General features: G+C 37.0%; 1 protein-coding gene across 4 annotated transcripts in view; it reads left to right on the top strand.

Moving 5' to 3' along the window:
• LOC136833767 (bridge-like lipid transfer protein family member 1) overlaps window positions 1–17952 on the top strand; it is a 79713-nt gene that overhangs the window by 22994 nt on the left and 38767 nt on the right. For all 4 annotated transcript variants that reach the window (XM_067096013.1, XM_067096014.1, XM_067096011.1 and 1 more), the window contains 6 exons: window positions 3223–3407; window positions 6189–6399; window positions 8021–8200; window positions 9363–9620; window positions 14410–14529; window positions 14666–14899. In XM_067096013.1, coding sequence (XP_066952114.1) covers window positions 3223–3407; window positions 6189–6399; window positions 8021–8200; window positions 9363–9620; window positions 14410–14529; window positions 14666–14899 — 1188 coding nt within the window. The remainder of the gene's footprint in view (window positions 1–3222; window positions 3408–6188; window positions 6400–8020; window positions 8201–9362; window positions 9621–14409; window positions 14530–14665; window positions 14900–17952) is intronic.

Raw genomic sequence — 17952 nt, 5'->3', positions numbered from 1 at the left:
AACGCTCTATTGTTTTGGTGTAGATAACCAGACCCAGCCCACTTTCAGGGAAGAATAGGTATAACAGTGCTAGAGAGCTTAATTCATTTCTGCCAGTCAACGACTGATCATCGGTTGGTTGAGCAGCTCTGATTTGAATTTCGCCAGATGGCTGTATCTTTCACTTTTGGTGAAGTATTCATTTGTGTTAGTAGCGTGCTAATATTTATTAGCTTAGCTAGTTCCTTATTCAGACTTGTGACTAATTTTGACTTAGTATGTCGGATTCTAGCTTGTCTAGTATTAGGTATTGCAGCAAAGGCTGTAATAGTAGACTCAGTTCTGCTAAGTATGACACACACTTTGTGTTGCCCTCTTATGACTCGCATACTTTGTGTTGTCATTGTAGAGGGCAAATTTGCTCGTTTGAACTTAAATGTTACGAATGCAAAGACTGGGATTAGGGGAAATGGAAAGTTTTGGGTGCACATCTTGATAAACTCTGGAGAGACAGGCAGAGAGAGAAAGGCAGCTGCTAGAGTTGAGGCTAGGGGCTTAGCTAGTCAGGTTTCCACTCCGAAATCAGATATTGGTTTTAAACCTGTGCCTTCTATGTTTGTGACTGCATTCTCCCCTATCACCAGCCCTCCGACTTTTCCTTAAACTTCGCTACCTGCGACCCAATGCCATTGCCAGCCTCGAAGCTAGGATAGACCAAAAGTTTGGTTTGCTTGTTAATATTGTAACCCAAGTCGGGTCTTTTGTTAAGCCCCTTATGGACCAAGTGAACATGCTTAGTGTTGGTGCAAGTGCAGTGTCAGTGGAGGAGGTGACTACTCGTCCCACTGATGCTCCTGGACAAAGGTCAATGTCAAACTCCCCCAAACCTGGGAGGCGGCAAACCGGAGGCCTAAGGGAGGTCGGTGGGGTTTGCCCACGGGTAGTTGCCCCCTCAACCGAGCCTGTTGATCAGACCCAGGACTCTTCGGCTGGCCGTTGGAAAGGTATCCATACGGATGTTCTTGTTCTGCCATCCAGTGACTTTGAGACCAGTGTGGATGGAGGGCATAAGCATTTTTTGAAAGTATCAAGGCCATTGAAAAGGTATGTTCCTTTCGCTGAGTGCGCTTCCCTGCTTCCCCGTAAGCTTCCTAGGGAGCAAGAGCATAGTCCTCTTTCTTCCTGCAGTCTTTTGGGATAGTCCCGAGTACTCATAATATTATTTCAGATTTTTGGCAGAGAAAGAGAGAGAGAGAGAGAGGGGGGGGGAGAGAGAGAGAGAGACTCTCTCTGACACTGAGCAAAAAAGCATGGAATCTCAGGATGCATGGAGATCAGTAGTCTAAAATTACTGAAGTACCTATACATACAGTAGGTCAGATAATCCATAACTTAAAACCTCATAGAGTACATTACTATTACAAAAATTACTGTTGTGTATAGTATACTGTACACATTTATACCACTCACCAACATACAAAAATTGTGCAGAAGTATATACAATATAAAAACCTTAAGGATCATATAAACATAGAACATTGTTAAAGGAAAAGGATTAGAAAGGGATAAGTAGGAGGATCTGAAGCATTGAAATTGCTAACAAGAGTAAGTAGAAAAACAGAGTTCCCAAGCACAGGATTCACTACAAGATTGAACTATAGATCTGTCAGGACCAAAATGATGAGAAAACAGGGAATGACACATTTCCAGTAGTTCACTGACAAACAACCAGTAGTTTTTTTCAGTAAGAGACAAGACTGGCTTATCACGTTTCCTTTAGTGCGAGAAAACTTCCTTCCGAGTAAAGAAGTATAAAACCACACCCATACACATTTGCTTTTTTGGTGTTCATAACATAGTGAAAAGTACTGATTACTTGCTGCCTAACATTCACTGAGTGTATGGTGGATGGTGAGCAACTGTGTAGATGTCTTGGAAAGAGGAAAAGATTCTTGGGAAGAAGAACTTGACTGAATACTTCCTGGCAATTTCTGTGTCTTAGGGATGTGAATATCCTGCTGATTATGTTTTGTCTTGTTTGGTTCCCACAACTGCTTGCTGATTATTTGAAACTCTACGAAACTCTTAAACTTGTCATTTAGATTACTAATAAAGCAAGATCTACTAGAGACACCTCTGATCTCACTGGTGTTTGGACATCTCCGTTGACATTGGACTTTTGTTGTTGCTGTAGCTATTTTGTTAACAGGAAACAGATCCTCACCTTTTTTTTTTTTTTTTTTTTTTTTTTTTGTAACTTTTCTTCGGTCTCCAGTACTTATTTTACCATTCATGCTTGTGATGATGATTCAGCACTAGTGTTGTTCATACTCAGTGTCAAATTGCTGCTGTTTCATCTGTCAACACTGTTCTTATGAACACCTCCAAATGGAATTCAGATATTTTAGTTGTTCAGTACTTCAGGACATAGGTATCATGTATTTCTGAGTTGTCTCCCTCCCAAATTTTCATTATATATTTTTTAACAATTATTTAAGCCTCACTTCTGTCAACATTTTTGGCATTAAGTATTTCAACTTTAAGAAATCACATCTATTAAGTTGTTATATCTGCTTTTGAAAATGTTCCATTGAACTGAAGGAAAGTTGTTATATCTGCTTTTGAAAATGTTCCATTGAACTAAAGGAATGAGTCCATCTTCTGAGGCAACCTCATAACACCTCGCAGAACACCTCATCTCAAATTTATTATGTTCAGTTTGATAATCCATGAATTGCACTGTTTGTGAATGTTTGTTTCTTTTTACTTCTGATTGTTGGAACTGTGTCGCAAGTATTTTTCCCAGAAACATAACATTCCACCCCTTAAGAAGGTAGTATTCTTTCCTGGGCTTCTTTTTCGTTTCCCTCTGGCACGGGTTAGGTAGGAGCATAGGGCTGGCCATCTCATCAACTTGTTAATTTAAAAAAAACAAATATTTTAGTTTCAAGTGGTATGACCATAAAATTGACAAACCTTGTGTATGTAAAACCTTTCGTGAACAGTTTAGTACTTGAAAGAGCATATACACTATTAATCATAATTTTTTAACTTGTAAGTTGAAAATCATTCTGCCAAATCTCATGCTACTGTGCATATTCCTGTATTAAGCATAAAATTGTCCTTTATTTCTGAGAAAAGTTTGTTGTCTGTCTTGATTTTTATTATAGATTTAGGAAGGATGTAATGATGTTAAAATATAACAAATTTTGTTCTATTATTATATATTTTATTAATCAACAGATGACCATAGTTGGTAATGGGGATGGCAGTCTGTCAAGGGTTTCATCACAACAGTCACTACCTGTTGTACCAGAGGATCAACAACAGATGACCCCATGCAATGAATTTATCCCAAGTGAAGCCTTTTCTTCTTCACCACATCATGATCAGTCTTACATTGCTGTTGGCTATCCAGAACGCCATGGGTAAGTTTTATCGCCAGAATGTTGTATATGAATGATTGTAAGTCCCATATCCTTTTTGTCATACCACAGTGTGTAGCCAATACTGTACTAACAATATAAAATTCTAGTCTGCCTGACAAATAATCACTTAATAGATATGAAAGGTATTGTCCCTTATCAAGTCCTTACTATGTTCCTGTTCTTCATTGAATGCTCTAAAGCCTACAAATTAAGACTACAGTACTTTACAGTTACTCTTTTTCAAAAAAGTTTTTTGTAATCATTATGAAGCAGATATTAAAAGACAGTATAAACTTTTATGGAAATCAGTTGGCTGCTTTATACATGAACTAGTCCTATGTGTGTATGTGAATTTGTGTAACCAGTTACACAGCCAGGCTTATGATGGTGTAGTGTGCTTACTGCAAACTGTACTTCCTATGATCTTTTTTATTTACTGTGAACTTATCATATTTGTGCCGCTGTTAGCATTCCTTCTGTTTCCTTCTTGAGTTCTCCCCTCTGTAACCATTGCCATGTTTCATTGCTAGCTAGTTCTTTTGTCTGTCTCATGTACTGTCCGTGCATTGGTTTGTTGTGCCATTCCTGTGTTCTGTTTTGATTCTCCTGTCTCTGCATATTTCTGGTCTTTGTCTACTTTTATCAGTCCTTTGTTATTATTATTATTATTATTATTATTATTATTATTATTATTATTATTATTATTTGAAAATTAGTACTTATTATTTGGCAAAAATTTATCATACAAAACAAATAAACGTATTCATGTGCCATAAAAATTCTCTCATCTTGGTAAGAGAGAGATTATTACTTTTATTATTTAATGTTATTTAATTTATACATAAAATCTTGAAAACTTATAAATTACATGAAAAATTAAACATAAACACTTTTGCAGGGTTTCTCAGTATTTGCAAATGTTCGCATGTCTGTGAAAAACTCGTATATAACAATTAGTTAGGTTTTTAATGAAAAGTTTGTGTGTCTGAATTCATGCAACTTGAATCGCACAAGTTCGGGGTGTTACAGTATTATTGGAATATTTTGCAGTTTACAATATTTTACTGCTTCTTTGCTTAAAGGATACTCAGTAGATGTCAGCAATGTGACAAGCAGTTTTTCTACTTCTTGGATCACCCTTGTTGGAGTCTATCTTAGAGTGTGGACTTATTTTTGTTTAGCTTCCCTAGTGTCGTTTTTACATTTCCGTTATTTCTGTTTTCCTTAATGGTAATTTCTTTTGTATATTACTGATAAACAGGGAATGACCTGACATATAGTCCTCAGTGCAGATTAACCAAATATTCATTTAGTAAATCTGGATTTCATGTGTTCCTGTGGATGATATTGCCTTACCATTTGAAGATCCTGTTTGTTCCCTGGACTGGTTTGCTACTGTTCACCTATACAAAAAAATACTTTTGGATTCTTATATTCAGTCTACTTCTGGATTCTTATATTCAGTCTTTTACCTTTGCCCTCCTGATTAATTGATATGTGCTTTCTGCATGTTAGTGATGGGTGTAACTGTGATAGGTTCCCAGATTGCTTTAGCAACCTCCAGTTTTTTATGGCTTTCTGTTTCTTCAAGGGTGACTTATAGATGTCACTGAAGTGAGCAGCAATTACTTCATCCCCTTCTTTGGTGTCCCTCAGGGTGGTATCCATCTGGATTTGTGGACTTGTTTTAGTTCACTTCCTTATTTTCATTTTTACAATTTATTTTGTTGATTTCTATTTTCCTTAATGCTCCTTTCCTTAGTTTATTGGTAGGACACAAGGAATATCTGATGTGTAATCTTCAGTGTTCATACTGTTGAAGTATTCTTGCTTTTCATTGGTCCCTGCTGATAATATTGCCAAGTTTATCTGTTGTTGATTGGTTTTCTATGGTTCATGTGCAAAAAATTCTTAGTGGATTTACTTTTGCTCTGGATGCATTCTTATCTCCATCTTTTACTTTTGTCTTCCTAGTTAACTGATATACTGTCAGTGAATTTATGATCTATATCTCTCACTTCTGATGTCTGTAACTTTGACGGTTTTATTCTTCCTATGTGTCTGATTGCTTTAGTAATATCGTCACTAAACCATCTTGGCTGTTTGGTTCCATTTGATGCTATTTTTCCTTCCTGGATATAGCAGCCTTGAATTAGAACAAGTCTGCTTTGAATGAAAGTCATTTGTTCTTGGCATTTGCTCTCTTGCTGTTATGTATTTTTTTTTATCTAGTTGAAGTCCTCCAAAGTATGATTATGTAAGTTTATCTTTATGATTGTTTTTTCCTATGAAAAGGCATTCTGTGTCAAACTGATATATACTGTGGTTGCATTTTCAACATTTTTTGCCAACACTCTGATCAGAGAAGAAAGTTTAAGGTAGAGGAAGACTAGCTTACTGTAAGGAGTTGTAAAAAAAAGACTATGACCTTTGTTTGCACAAGCTTTTGAGAATGTTGAGATGCATTGGATAAAAGCATCTATACCTAAAAAATGGCCAAAGATAGAAGAGTAAACTTTGTTTCATTTGTATACAGTACAAGCATTTTGCTGTAGATTCATGTTAAATTTTATAAATTTGACTTGTGATTGAATGTAACTAAGCTGCAAGCATTGAAAAAGGTAAAAAAAGGTCTCCAATGGATGTCACTGTATATGGTGAATGTCACTAAATTTTGTAGGTTACATTTGAGTTGAGTTAGTAACTTGTTAAAAATTATGAAAAACTCAAAGAGTATTGGTTAACACTATAGAAAAATTTTCCTTTTTTTTCTCTTTCAAGTGCTGAGGATAACCATAAGAGTGCACATTCAAGAAGTCGCAGTAGAAATAGCAGCAGTAGCAGCACTCAGAGTAATAGCAGTTGCAGCAGTAGTGGTCACAGTGCTAGCCTGGATCACAGTCAAGCCTCACTGCTGCACTCAGGAGCATATGACTCTTCCAGGGCTTCCGAAAATGAACACCTTTTGAGATCCAAGAAGAAAAGGGTTCAGGTATGTAGCTGTTGACTGTGATTTGTACTCAAAATCTTAAAGTATGACAGCACTGAGTATGGTCACTCATATGTAGAAATAGCTGTTCTTAAATTAGTACAAAGCCTTAATTTTTCGTAAGTCCGTAAGTTTCGTAGCTTAAAGGAACTCCCTGCTCAAATCCAAGTTAGAGAGTGATCTGATGGAATTATATATTCTTCACAATTCATAACCATTTAGATTGTATTTGAACCTCACCTTTTGTCACATACAACAGACTCTCATACAAATAAATAGTAGGAAGTATGCAAAGTCAGGACTCCTGTGTAATGCAATATACAAACTTTAAAAATGTATGTATTCTTACTTGTTGTATGTATAATCCAAATTTATCAAAATCGTGAAGGTCCATTATTTATTCTTGAATACTGTACACCTTACAAGGTCATCAGTGTTATTAAGAGAGCCAGGAATTTTTGGAGTGAGTGGTAATTTGAGAATCAGGTCCAGATGCTTCACTGGAAGAATAAAAATTAATGGGAGAGGTTTTACCAAGAACATCACAATTGGAGGCTTTTACCACTGCTTTTGGTTGTATGATTTCATAACTGGTTTTTATCTGCAATTTTTGTTGCCAGAAAAATAAAACGATAGCTTTGTTACCAGTGAAACAAATTCTATCAAAATGTACTGTATAATAAAAAACCAATAAAGAGAAAAATTTTTTCCTTTCAAGATAAAATATTGCCCTTTTATTTAACTGTCCAGTGCTGCATTACATAGATGCTTTGTACTTAGCAGTGAGTATTAGGGATATTTTTTTTCATCAGTAAGCCATTTTCTCAAGAAAGTAACTATATGTATGAAGTTAATAATTTTATGGCCAACTAATTTGCATATTATGAGCTGCTTCATGTGAGTACACCCTGTGCTCATTAGCAGTGTGCTGATCCCCTTAAAAGTATTCCCAATAGTCCATTTGAGCTCTATAAGCCTATTTCTGAAAATACAAATTCAGAAACTTTGATCTCTTACATATTTATCCTTTTTAAATCAAATTCAGTAAAAATGTGCATAGAAAATGCCTAGACCTGTGTTATGGATAAAGTAACCTGTGTTTTATATATTATACACTCTTATTTTAACTGATTTCCTTCTGTTTTTGATGGGTGACAGCAAGACTGAAAATTTTAGATTTTTTCTGCAAACCAGTGGATTTTTCATAAATTTTTGGTTACTTCTTGATAGTCAATTCAAGGTTCTTGTACAATGCTTATTTAATTCATGTAGAACCATTAGTATAGGAGTAGGCTTTTCAGTTACTGTATTAGATTTACTTGCAAAAAACTGAAAGTGTCATAGAATGGGTGTTTTGGACTAACTTAAAAATTACATGGATATCATATTCCAATTAAAATTTGAAATGCTAGAGTAATAGTAAATTTGCATGTAATACGTACTGATTAATGAATATTGCAGTATAATAATTTAAGTTAAAAAATGTCAAGTGGGAGGTCACAATCCACTGAGGAAAAATGCTAAGTGGGAGATCATTGTCCATTGAGGTATGTTAGATATTTGCCATGGAAAAGGGTACTTGGTGGCATAATTTGTAATAATTTATTGCAAAATGCTTCCCCAGCCCGCCGTTGATTGTAGTGGTGATAGCAGCTCAGAAGTCGTTAGTGTGTCCAGTACTTCTTTCATTTCGGCAGTTTCATCCCAGGAAGATATAGCTCTTGTTGATCTTCATATGCAACTCAACAAACCTATTACAGACTCTCCATTACTGATGTCTTCATATGTAAATCATATGACCCAGGTTAGTAAAAAGAGTTTATCATGCTTTTTGTCATAAGTATTGTGCCTTTTTGAATTTGTGAATGGGACTTGCTGTTACAGCCTATGCAATATAGAACTTTTCTAGGTCATGGTCCTGAATATTAGCCTCCTAATGATAAATTTTCTTTTTATGTAGAGTAGGAGAATTAGGAGAAACGGGCATAATTTATTCAGCAGTGCTAGGAATTTGATATTCCTTTGCGTAAATACTAAACATAGTATGTCCTTTCGTATATGTTTTTTAGTTTGACAAGCACAAAGTAATTTAGACATGTCCTCTCTACCCATTCTCAAAGTGAAGGCTCATGAAGTTTGAGCTGTGGCTACATCTTGGAGTCTGTAAAGAATTTGCCATTAGATATTAACGTGATGCAATTGGAGATGCAGTTCTGTTTTAATATATCTCTATACTCAAAAGATGATGTGGCAGTCACTTTTGAAATTGACACATTTAGTCCTCTAGTCGTTACTGGGCATATCTAATTTCAACCCCAGTTGTACCTCTTCTTACACCTCTTCTTACACCCATAAGTGGGCGGGCGACGTCACCATAACCAAAACAAACTAGCATGACCCACAATTTCAAAATTTTAAGCTGCCAGTTAAAAGAAACTAATAGCTATGTACAGTAATTACTAGGTAAATATATATGTCATTTTTACAATAAAACTAGGTTTTATGAGATCTGTTAATGAAATTCTTGTTCTGTCCTCCCCTACCTTCTGAAAGAGATAGGCACAGAAGAATGAATATGAGTAGAGCATCAGCAATGATCTAGAAGTTGGCCAAAGATGTGTAGTAGAACTGTTTTCCTTGATGAACTTCATACTTGGTTGCATTCCACTGAATTGAAAACTATTTTTAACTCTAATAGATTGGTATGGAAACTAGTTTTAGTGTGAAAACTTTTTTCAGCACAGACAAAACTTTTGTATAGGAACAGAGTATATAATTTAACATTTCCAGCAGAGAGTAATTATATGTTTGTGTGTGTGTAGGGGGCACTGCCCTGTTGTACAGCATAGTAACAACAATATTTGGTAGTTTAATAAGACCTTTTAAGTTGAAATTGTCAAATCTCGCTGGAATTGCAAAAAAAGCGTAGAAGTTTACCTTTCCTTTACTTTGTTTTCTTTTTTCAGCTTCGATGTTTAAATTGGGAAGCTGCTGTTCCAAGTTTTAGTGCCTGTAACTGCAGCGCTGCAGATTGCCACACACCTGTCTTTGAGAAAATTAGCGAAGGATTTACTGCTATAAGAATGGTTGAAGGTAATAGGCAAGTTCCTCCTCGATCCCCACAACCAACGTCTGGGCGCACGCCATCTCACCCATACACATGGGATACTCCAGTTTTCACATGGGGTGAAACACAAGAAGAGTCAGGTCATGATGACTCTCAGGTAATGTGTCTATACAGACAATGGGTTTCTCATTTTGGTATATTTTTTGCAGAAGCTTACTTTCTCTCAAGTATCTATCCAACTACAGTATTGCTAAAGAATGTAGGCTCCTGTTATACACTTTTTAAAACTCTAAGCAACAATGAAGATGCTGTGAAGTTTTATTAGATAGTAGAGATTCCTGTTGCTGTACGAGTTGAATTGTTAAAGGGAATTAGTGGGAGAATGCCACCTTTTCAAATTAATAAGTTTGAATCACAAACCTAATAATTCACATTAGCCGTAGTATGTTGGTCTCATGAATCCTAGAAACTTGATTTCTTGAAATAATGGAAAGGGGATCAACTATTGGCTAAAAATGTCAGCACTGCACATGCTTGCCTTCAAGACTTGGTTTCTAGTAAGGTCAAGGATCACCCTTTGTCCAGAGGAATGCTTCTTGGAGATGCTGAAGAGTGGTGGCAAATAAAGCCATCTGTATGATACCCTTATAAAAGGAGGTCTGGTTTTTAGAAAAAACTACTTTAGAGGAGGGGAAGGGTGAGACCATCTCAACTCTACCCCATTGTGAATTGTACTGCGTCCCCCAAGAGGAGGACTTCCAGTGCATGTTATGCTGTTGAAGACAACTCCAACCATGCAAGTCCTATGGGGCTCCACCTCTTCCCTTCCTTGTAATACATAGTCCAGGAATTGATTTCTCTTTCCCCTGGTAATAGTGTCTTGTTTGCTTTGAAAAGGGTGTTGATGCTATTGTTGTCCTTTCGTCTATTGTTGGAGGGGTCCTTTAGTTAGTCACCCACGGCTGTGATTCACACCAAGTTTTCTTATGCTAAGGAAGAGGAAACTCCCAAGGGTAGTGTTGCCCAGATTCCCCTTTTTCAAGCTATATTGTGCAATTCTGTTGTCAGGCTCATTCAGTGAGTTGTTCAACAACAGGCTCTTCAAAAAGTGTGTAGGGGAAGAAAGCAATAGGGAGGTTACATTGGTGAGCGAAATGTTGGAGCCCACCAATGCTTCCTTTCAAGCCGTAATGCGACACTCCAGAAGGTCGTAGAGTGCTCCCAGTAGGATCCACATAGGTATTTTGGCTATTGCAGTGAACATTTTTCTGGAAGACACCGGAAGCTCTTCAATTAGGTGGAGTCTAGCATAAAATTCAGCCATGGCTGTCCTGAGGTTTTTCTTGTAGGGGTCCAAAATTTCTGGGTAGCCATGTCCAGTGGGAGCTTTTTTCTCTCGTAAGGGAGGAAAAATGTTGCTCATTCCTTTGTGGCACTATCAGATACTGGGATGATGGAGACATACGGCTTTATTTCTGCCATAAACTCCCATTTCCCAGTCATCACAAAATTCTGAAATTCCTTCTTCACATGATTGATTGTTTCAAAAGTGAAGAGAAAGTAAGCTGGTGCCTCCCAGAGAGTTTATTAGTTCTGTAAAATTGTTGTTGTACTATATTTTACATTAAATTGGAGAATAGTTGCTTCTATGGTTTTCATTAATATGAATGCTTCTACAGGCAGTCCTTGCTTATCAGCAGCATCAGTTAACAGCGTTTCGATTTTACGACGTTGTTAACCAGATTTTTGCCGATGGTAAGCGGTTTTCAGGTTGGTAAGCAGTTTATCAGTGTTGGCAAGCGGTTTATCGGTGTTGGTAAGCGGTTTATTGGTGTTGGTAAGCGGTTTATCAGCACTGATAAATGGTTTATCAGCGCCGATAAGTGGTTTATTGGTTACTATATAGTAAACACCATTTATTACCATAATTATCGCTGATTTTCAGTTATCAGCGCCCAGCCAGGAACAGAACTCCACTGTTAACTAGGGACTGCCTGTACTGCATTTAGCTTTCATTGCTATATTATGAGGCAGGATAACCATGTCCTTCAACAGTTTGTGAATTCCAATGGAAGGAGGGACCAAGCACCATTCAGTATTGGGAAAGACCACTCTGTCTTGAAATTCCATATGCCCAACCTCAGTCAATTTTCCTTTCATTAATGAGGTATTTTCCATTTGGTGAAACGATGCACATTGGGGTGTCTCGTGAAGGGTTATCAGTATCATTCTCAGGGGCAGACATTGGTGCCCATACTACATTCTGATTTGAGGTTTTACTGTCCAACCTGGTCTCATTTGTTACTAGTCAGACCTCTGGGAGTGAGTAGGTTGTTTCTTATTATCCATTCTGATTTCAACGGGGGTTCTAGACAGCTGGTTCAACTAATTTTTGGCTTTAGGTTTTTTATTATCCTGTTCCCATGACATAGGATTTTTTATGAGAATCCTATCTCTGCCTGGGCAGACTGTTCAGCCCCTAAATCCTCTAGTTTAAAAGATGATAAATTTTACATATACATGAATCCATATCCAGGACACCAGAATTCCTCTTGGGAATCATGGATAACATCTCTATGCTGATGCTCAGTAGCAAGTGAGTCCTCAGAGGAGTTACACTCTCTTGAGGTCAACTGTGATACTGTTTATGATTTCCTCCTGGAACTCTGAAAGTGCTGCAAGCAGAATTTTCCCATTAGTGAAGCTTGCATGAACTAATGAGTCAGGGCAGTCGTATCACCACTGCCTGGCAGCATAGAAAGTACAGCAATCTGATTTCTCCAATAGGGAAGCCTGCATGAACTGACTGAGCCTGAGCCAAGGCAGTGGTATCATCACTGCTTGGCAGTATAGAAAGTACACCAAGCAGACTTTTCATATCAGGGAAGCCTGCATGAACTGATTGAGCCAAGGCAGTCATATCATCACTGCTTGGCAGTAATAGAAAGTATAGCAAGCAGAATTTTCATATTAGGGAAGCCTGTGTGAAATTATTGAGCCAGGCAGTCGTACCACCAATACCTGGCAGTATAGAAGTCCAGGATATATCACTACCACCTAGAAGGTACAGACACTTCAGATGGGGTTGGGTGGCCTCTCAGTACATGATTGCTGCCTGGGAAAAGCCAGATTATCATTTGAAGTATCTCTCTCATGTAAAGCAGAAGACTGTTCCCTAGATCTTCTGGATTCACTTCCTGTCAAGTATCAGTGACCTCTCTCCCAAGGAGAAACTCTTTGTTGCATATATTTTTCAGATATAAAAGCTTATCTACATTTTCAGATATGTTACTCTGCCTATCACTTCATTGTTCATAACTACCAGATGTGCTCTCTCTCTCTCTCTCTCTCTCTCTCCTCTCTCTCTCTCTCTCTCTCTCTCTCTCTCTCTCTCTCTCTCTCTCTCTCTCTCTCTCTGCATTACTACTACTGTAATTTTAAGCTTCTTAAGGATACATAAGGTATGATTCATGAAATTTTACAAAATCGTTACTCATATTTAGTTTAACATAAACTCAATGCACACACTCAATGCACACACCAACCAAAACACGTAAGTGTTTGAACATACACAGTCATGTATCATTTATTGAAACCTTGGTTACTATATTTACTGATTAACACAATGATACTGATTACATTTTATGCAGTGATATTAATTTTGTCAAAACTTGGAATAAGATAACCAATACACAGTGCAGGAGCGAATGAGAGAGAGTATAGAGACTGACAAACAGCCACATATTCATATGATTGCTTACAGACACTATAACTAATGTGTAATCCTGACAACATTTTCTTGTAAATTCTGTGATTTACATTATGGTAATGATAACTTTATGTTAAATAACAGCTTTGGAGAAAGAGGGAAGAATGAGACAGGTTTCTCATGATTAGTGCATGAAATGTCCAAGTCTAATTAAATAACAAGAATATTGGTAATTAAATAACAAGAACATTGGAGAAAGAGGAAAGAATGAGGCAGGTTTCTCATGATTAGTGCTTGAAATGTCCAAGTCTAATTAAATAACAACAACATTGGAGAAAGAGGGAAGAATGAGACAGGTTTCTCATGATTAGTGCATGAAATGTCCAAGTCTAAAGCTGATGAAGGTGTGGCTGTCATCTTTCTTTCATGACTTTTTCCTAATAGAACTTGCGTTAATGAAATTCTTGTAGGATGGTAACCTTACTTCTGAAAAACTTTGTTTCTCAGAGATTTTTATTTTCTTCTATCAGAACCTGGCGCTGTAAGCACAGCGACCACCAGAATGCTTAAGTAGGTGTATCGTAATGAGATTTTACTGTAAATCAGTTTTCTGATGTGATATTTTAAAGGCCTTTGCATTATGTTTAGTAAACTGGTCTTTTTAAGTAGCAGAAGTGTGTCACACCTAAGAGATAAGAAACCCAAGTAACCCCACCTAAAATACTTGGGTGACACTAGGCTGCACTTTTATTTTGTAGACTTAGTATGGTTTATTCCTTTCAAATATTTTATTTTGTGGAAACTTTATGTTCTTGGTCATATGTACAACATATAGTACGTATATTGATTCCTTTAATAATATTATGCAGTACTGTGGTAAAGTATTGTAGTTGCACCAGATCACTTAACTCTCTTGACTCACAAAGCTAGCTCATATGATTTGTTTTTACAAAATGGATGAAAGTTAAAGCAAAGTTGAAGCTGTTGGACAAGTCAGAGGGTAAAGACCACAAGGATGAAAGGAAAAGGTGGAGGGCAGTGTAGCTGGAGCATAAGGGATACTGCAAAGATTCTAGTACTGCCCACAGTGCAATTTGGAAAGACACATTATAAGCTGTAAACCATGGTCAGGTTAGGTCTGATTTCTTTTTCTTTAAATAGGGGTTTTCTAAAATTCAGGCAGAAAGTAGCTTTTGGACTGGAAAACTGAGTAATGTTCTCAATGTTTTTATTACAGGAAATGGTTGGTGTTTGTGATGCCAACACTACCCGGACTACTGTAGTTGTGAAGCTCAAGAAAGATGTTGATATTATGTTGTCACCAATGGCCCTTGAGTCCACACAGCTCTTCATTGAGGTTTGATTTATTGTAGATATTTTGTCAAGTCTAAGTTCATTTTTTACAAGTGACTGATATGATTTAGTATAATTTTGGCAATACTGTGATGTCCATTTTAAATGTCTGTGATCTTTATTTAGAACATTTTTTATAGGCTTTAACACCTGTGTTGGAGACACTTCATCCACTCTCCATCATAAATGCAGCCCATATGCGTTCATTGTCTGCTGTTGCTGGTCAAAATACTCTAAAGAAGGAACGCTACATGTACTGGTCTCGTCTCCGGGACAAAAAAGTTGCTGGGACACCGGAGCAGTCAGCAGTATTAAGTACCACTTATCAAGAAAGCTGCTTTCAGCAGATGCAAGGACAGGTTACCATGCCACGAGTAAGTTTACTTTACTTAGCCAGTATATTACCTTCCATGTGGAACAAAAACTTTGTTGCTTTGCCTTTGCAGTAGGGTGGTCAGTCTGATGATCATGTAGATAAGTTTGGTTGATATTTCTTTGAAGGGGCATATACTGACCCAGTCCAGCAAATATGGTATTGCTCAATTACTTGCATGCTTATCCAGTAGAAGCTGACCAATGCTTATCTGTGGGGAATATATCACTCCAAGGAAATCAGATATTGAGAACCATAAATTCTGATTTCCATTAAGGATATTGTGACTCTACTGAGTCTTCCTTTTTCTAAAAAATAACGAAAAGAATAAGGATTTCTCAGTGTCAAAGAACACTGGGTTTTATCTCAGTATTTACTCTTGTCTAACTTCCTGTTGATTCTTGATGACTGAATGCAATTACTGTTACCTTTTATGAGATTAATTATTCTGAACCTGTAAGAGATTTATCTTTGGCAAGATGATATGTCTGAATTAGATTTATCTTTAAGCAAGAAAAAAAGTCGCTGCAATCACCACAAGGGTAAGAATGGCATGGTTTCTAAAAACTAAGATTTTTACAATCATTTTAGCTTCTTTCACAAAAGTATTTAAGGTAATGATTAGGAGGCATGCAGTAGGTTATGATGTCATGTAACAGATATTCTCCTCCATAAGAGATTTATTAGTGGTATGGCTGCTACGAGGTAGAGGTGCGGTCAATTGCATGTATTTCAATATTTTTATTCTTCTTGGTGATGATGTGCGGCTTGGCAGTGGTCATGAAAGAATCAACAATGGCTATAATATTTTTTGTGTGGTCATATAATATCCTCTCTCATTAGTAGAAGGAGATCTTTGGGGGTGAACTTCAAAGTTAGACTTGGGCAGTACCAAGTTCCCAGCCCAGAATGGGAACACTGAATTTTTATGGTTCCCACACTTCATCTGCATTTCTTCCCCATACCCATTGGACGTAGTATGAGAGGCAAAGACCTCCTTTTGAAGATTAATGAAAGTTTTAAGGGCTTGGAAGCTTGAATTTCAAGTCAGTGTCCACTGTGGGCTTGTTCCATGTGAATAGGGTTCTTCTGAATAATAGTAATAACAATAATAATAACCATGCAGTACATGAGACATGTGTACAGTTGGCCTCCAACTATTCGCAGTTCAGTATTCGCAGCTTCACCTATTCTCGGATGTTTCTGGGGAACGCATCTCTAAATTATTCGGGAAAATTTGCCTAATAGTGGATTTTTGCATCTAGCAATATTCACTAATTACTGTATTTTCATGTTATTTTTGTCACAAAATATATTTTTTATGATAAGAAAATGATTTACTAATTTTCAAATATTAATATTAATGTAAACACAGTAAAATACTTTTTTATGCATATTTAAATATTAACTCTGAGAGAGAGAGAGAGAGAGAAAGACTTACTTAACCCTGGGATAAGAAACAGGTTTTAAGCTTTGCCCTAGTAATAAGCCAGTTTTCTCCCCTCCTTATAGTGAACCCTTATAGGAGGGACCTCCTTATAGTGAACCATCCCAGTGGCTACAGGTCCCTAAACTGGTTTTCTCACCGCATTATAGTGCCTACAGCTACACCGCTCAGAAATGATATTGAAATATTGAAATTAAATTAAAATGATATTGAAGTGATATTGAAATATTAAAATTATATTACTGTAAAGTATTTTAAGATGATAGTTTAAGGTATATTTGGTGTTTGAACTATTAAAATAGGCAGTTATAAGCATTTTTAGGGGGGGTCTTTGGTGTTTGAACTATTAATATAGGCAGTTATAAGTGTTTTTAGAGGGGTCTCAAGTATTCGCAGATTTTAGCTAATTGCGGGTGGTTGTGGTCTCTGTCCCCAGTGAATACTAGGCATCAACTGCATAGATTTTTAATCAGTCACAGACTTAGTTGAGGATTTTTATGGAAGATGCGCCATCCTGGAGTGTGCACAGATCACATGCTTGTTCCTCACGTGAAGCTTTTACCAACAAACACTTTTAATTGGCAAGTCAAATATAGCTCTCTTAGGTGTCTAAGGAATGGAGTACTTGGAGATTTCCAAAGACCAGGGGGTTTAGTGTGCGGGGTTTGGAAAGAAAACATTTATTCTGTGTTTAGTGTATGTTGTAGAAAGGGCAGCAAATAAAGAATGATGAGTTAGGAGAAAAGCACCGCTGGAAGAAACCACAGAAGAAAAGATAAGATGGTAACCTCACATGCTTGATCTATCAAAACAAAGCTAGTTGAAGTACAGTTTAGATCAGGAGTGTTTTGCGCAGGAGGGAGTTCGTTCTAAAATCATGATGATCCAAGGATGAGTAGTGCTAAGATCTGTGGCATGTTGGAAAAGACTCAGGGGAGCTTCTACCTAGATGTATGGTAGAGCAAAAATCTAATTTATGAATGCCTCAGGGAGGAAAGAGTGGTTGTGTACATGAGGTTGCTGAAAGTTCAAGACGACAGAAAACTGGATGGAATGGCAAGAAGGTTTAAAGATAGGACAGAATGGCTTATGGGTTTGGATGATTGAGAGACCTTATGGTGGTGTTCCAGAATGCTCTTAGGAGAATAGACTTCAGCCACAGCCCTATCAGCAGAGGCACTGCAGAAGACAATTTGACAGGGAGGGGAATAGCTTCCAAATGAGAACTAAAAAGCCTGAAAAACACAATATTGTTGGCACAGGAGGGTCATTTTTAAGGGCATATGAAAAAGGGACATATCACAAAGCATTATAAGTTAAAGTCAGCAATTATATATGAGATGAGGGTTTCAATCTACTTACTCATTTTTAATAATGCTTGTAATTTTAACTTTAATAATGCTTGGTAATTTTAACATAAGGAATATGACTTACAGATGTGTAGACATTTTATTTTGGATCCATGGTAGCAATGGGATGGGTTATCACCTTTGGTCAAGGAGAGACAAGGGTAGGTAGAACAACCATCTTTGTCTCGCTCCCCTCATTTCCCCAGGGTTAGACTATTCTACATTATACTAATGATTGAGTTATTTCACCATGCAGGT

This window comes from Macrobrachium rosenbergii, chromosome 52 (assembly GCF_040412425.1).
Source record: "Macrobrachium rosenbergii isolate ZJJX-2024 chromosome 52, ASM4041242v1, whole genome shotgun sequence".
Taxonomy (NCBI): domain Eukaryota; kingdom Metazoa; phylum Arthropoda; class Malacostraca; order Decapoda; family Palaemonidae; genus Macrobrachium; species Macrobrachium rosenbergii.
Note: the sequence above shows the minus strand (reverse complement) of the source record. Positions and strands in the feature narration are given on the sequence as shown.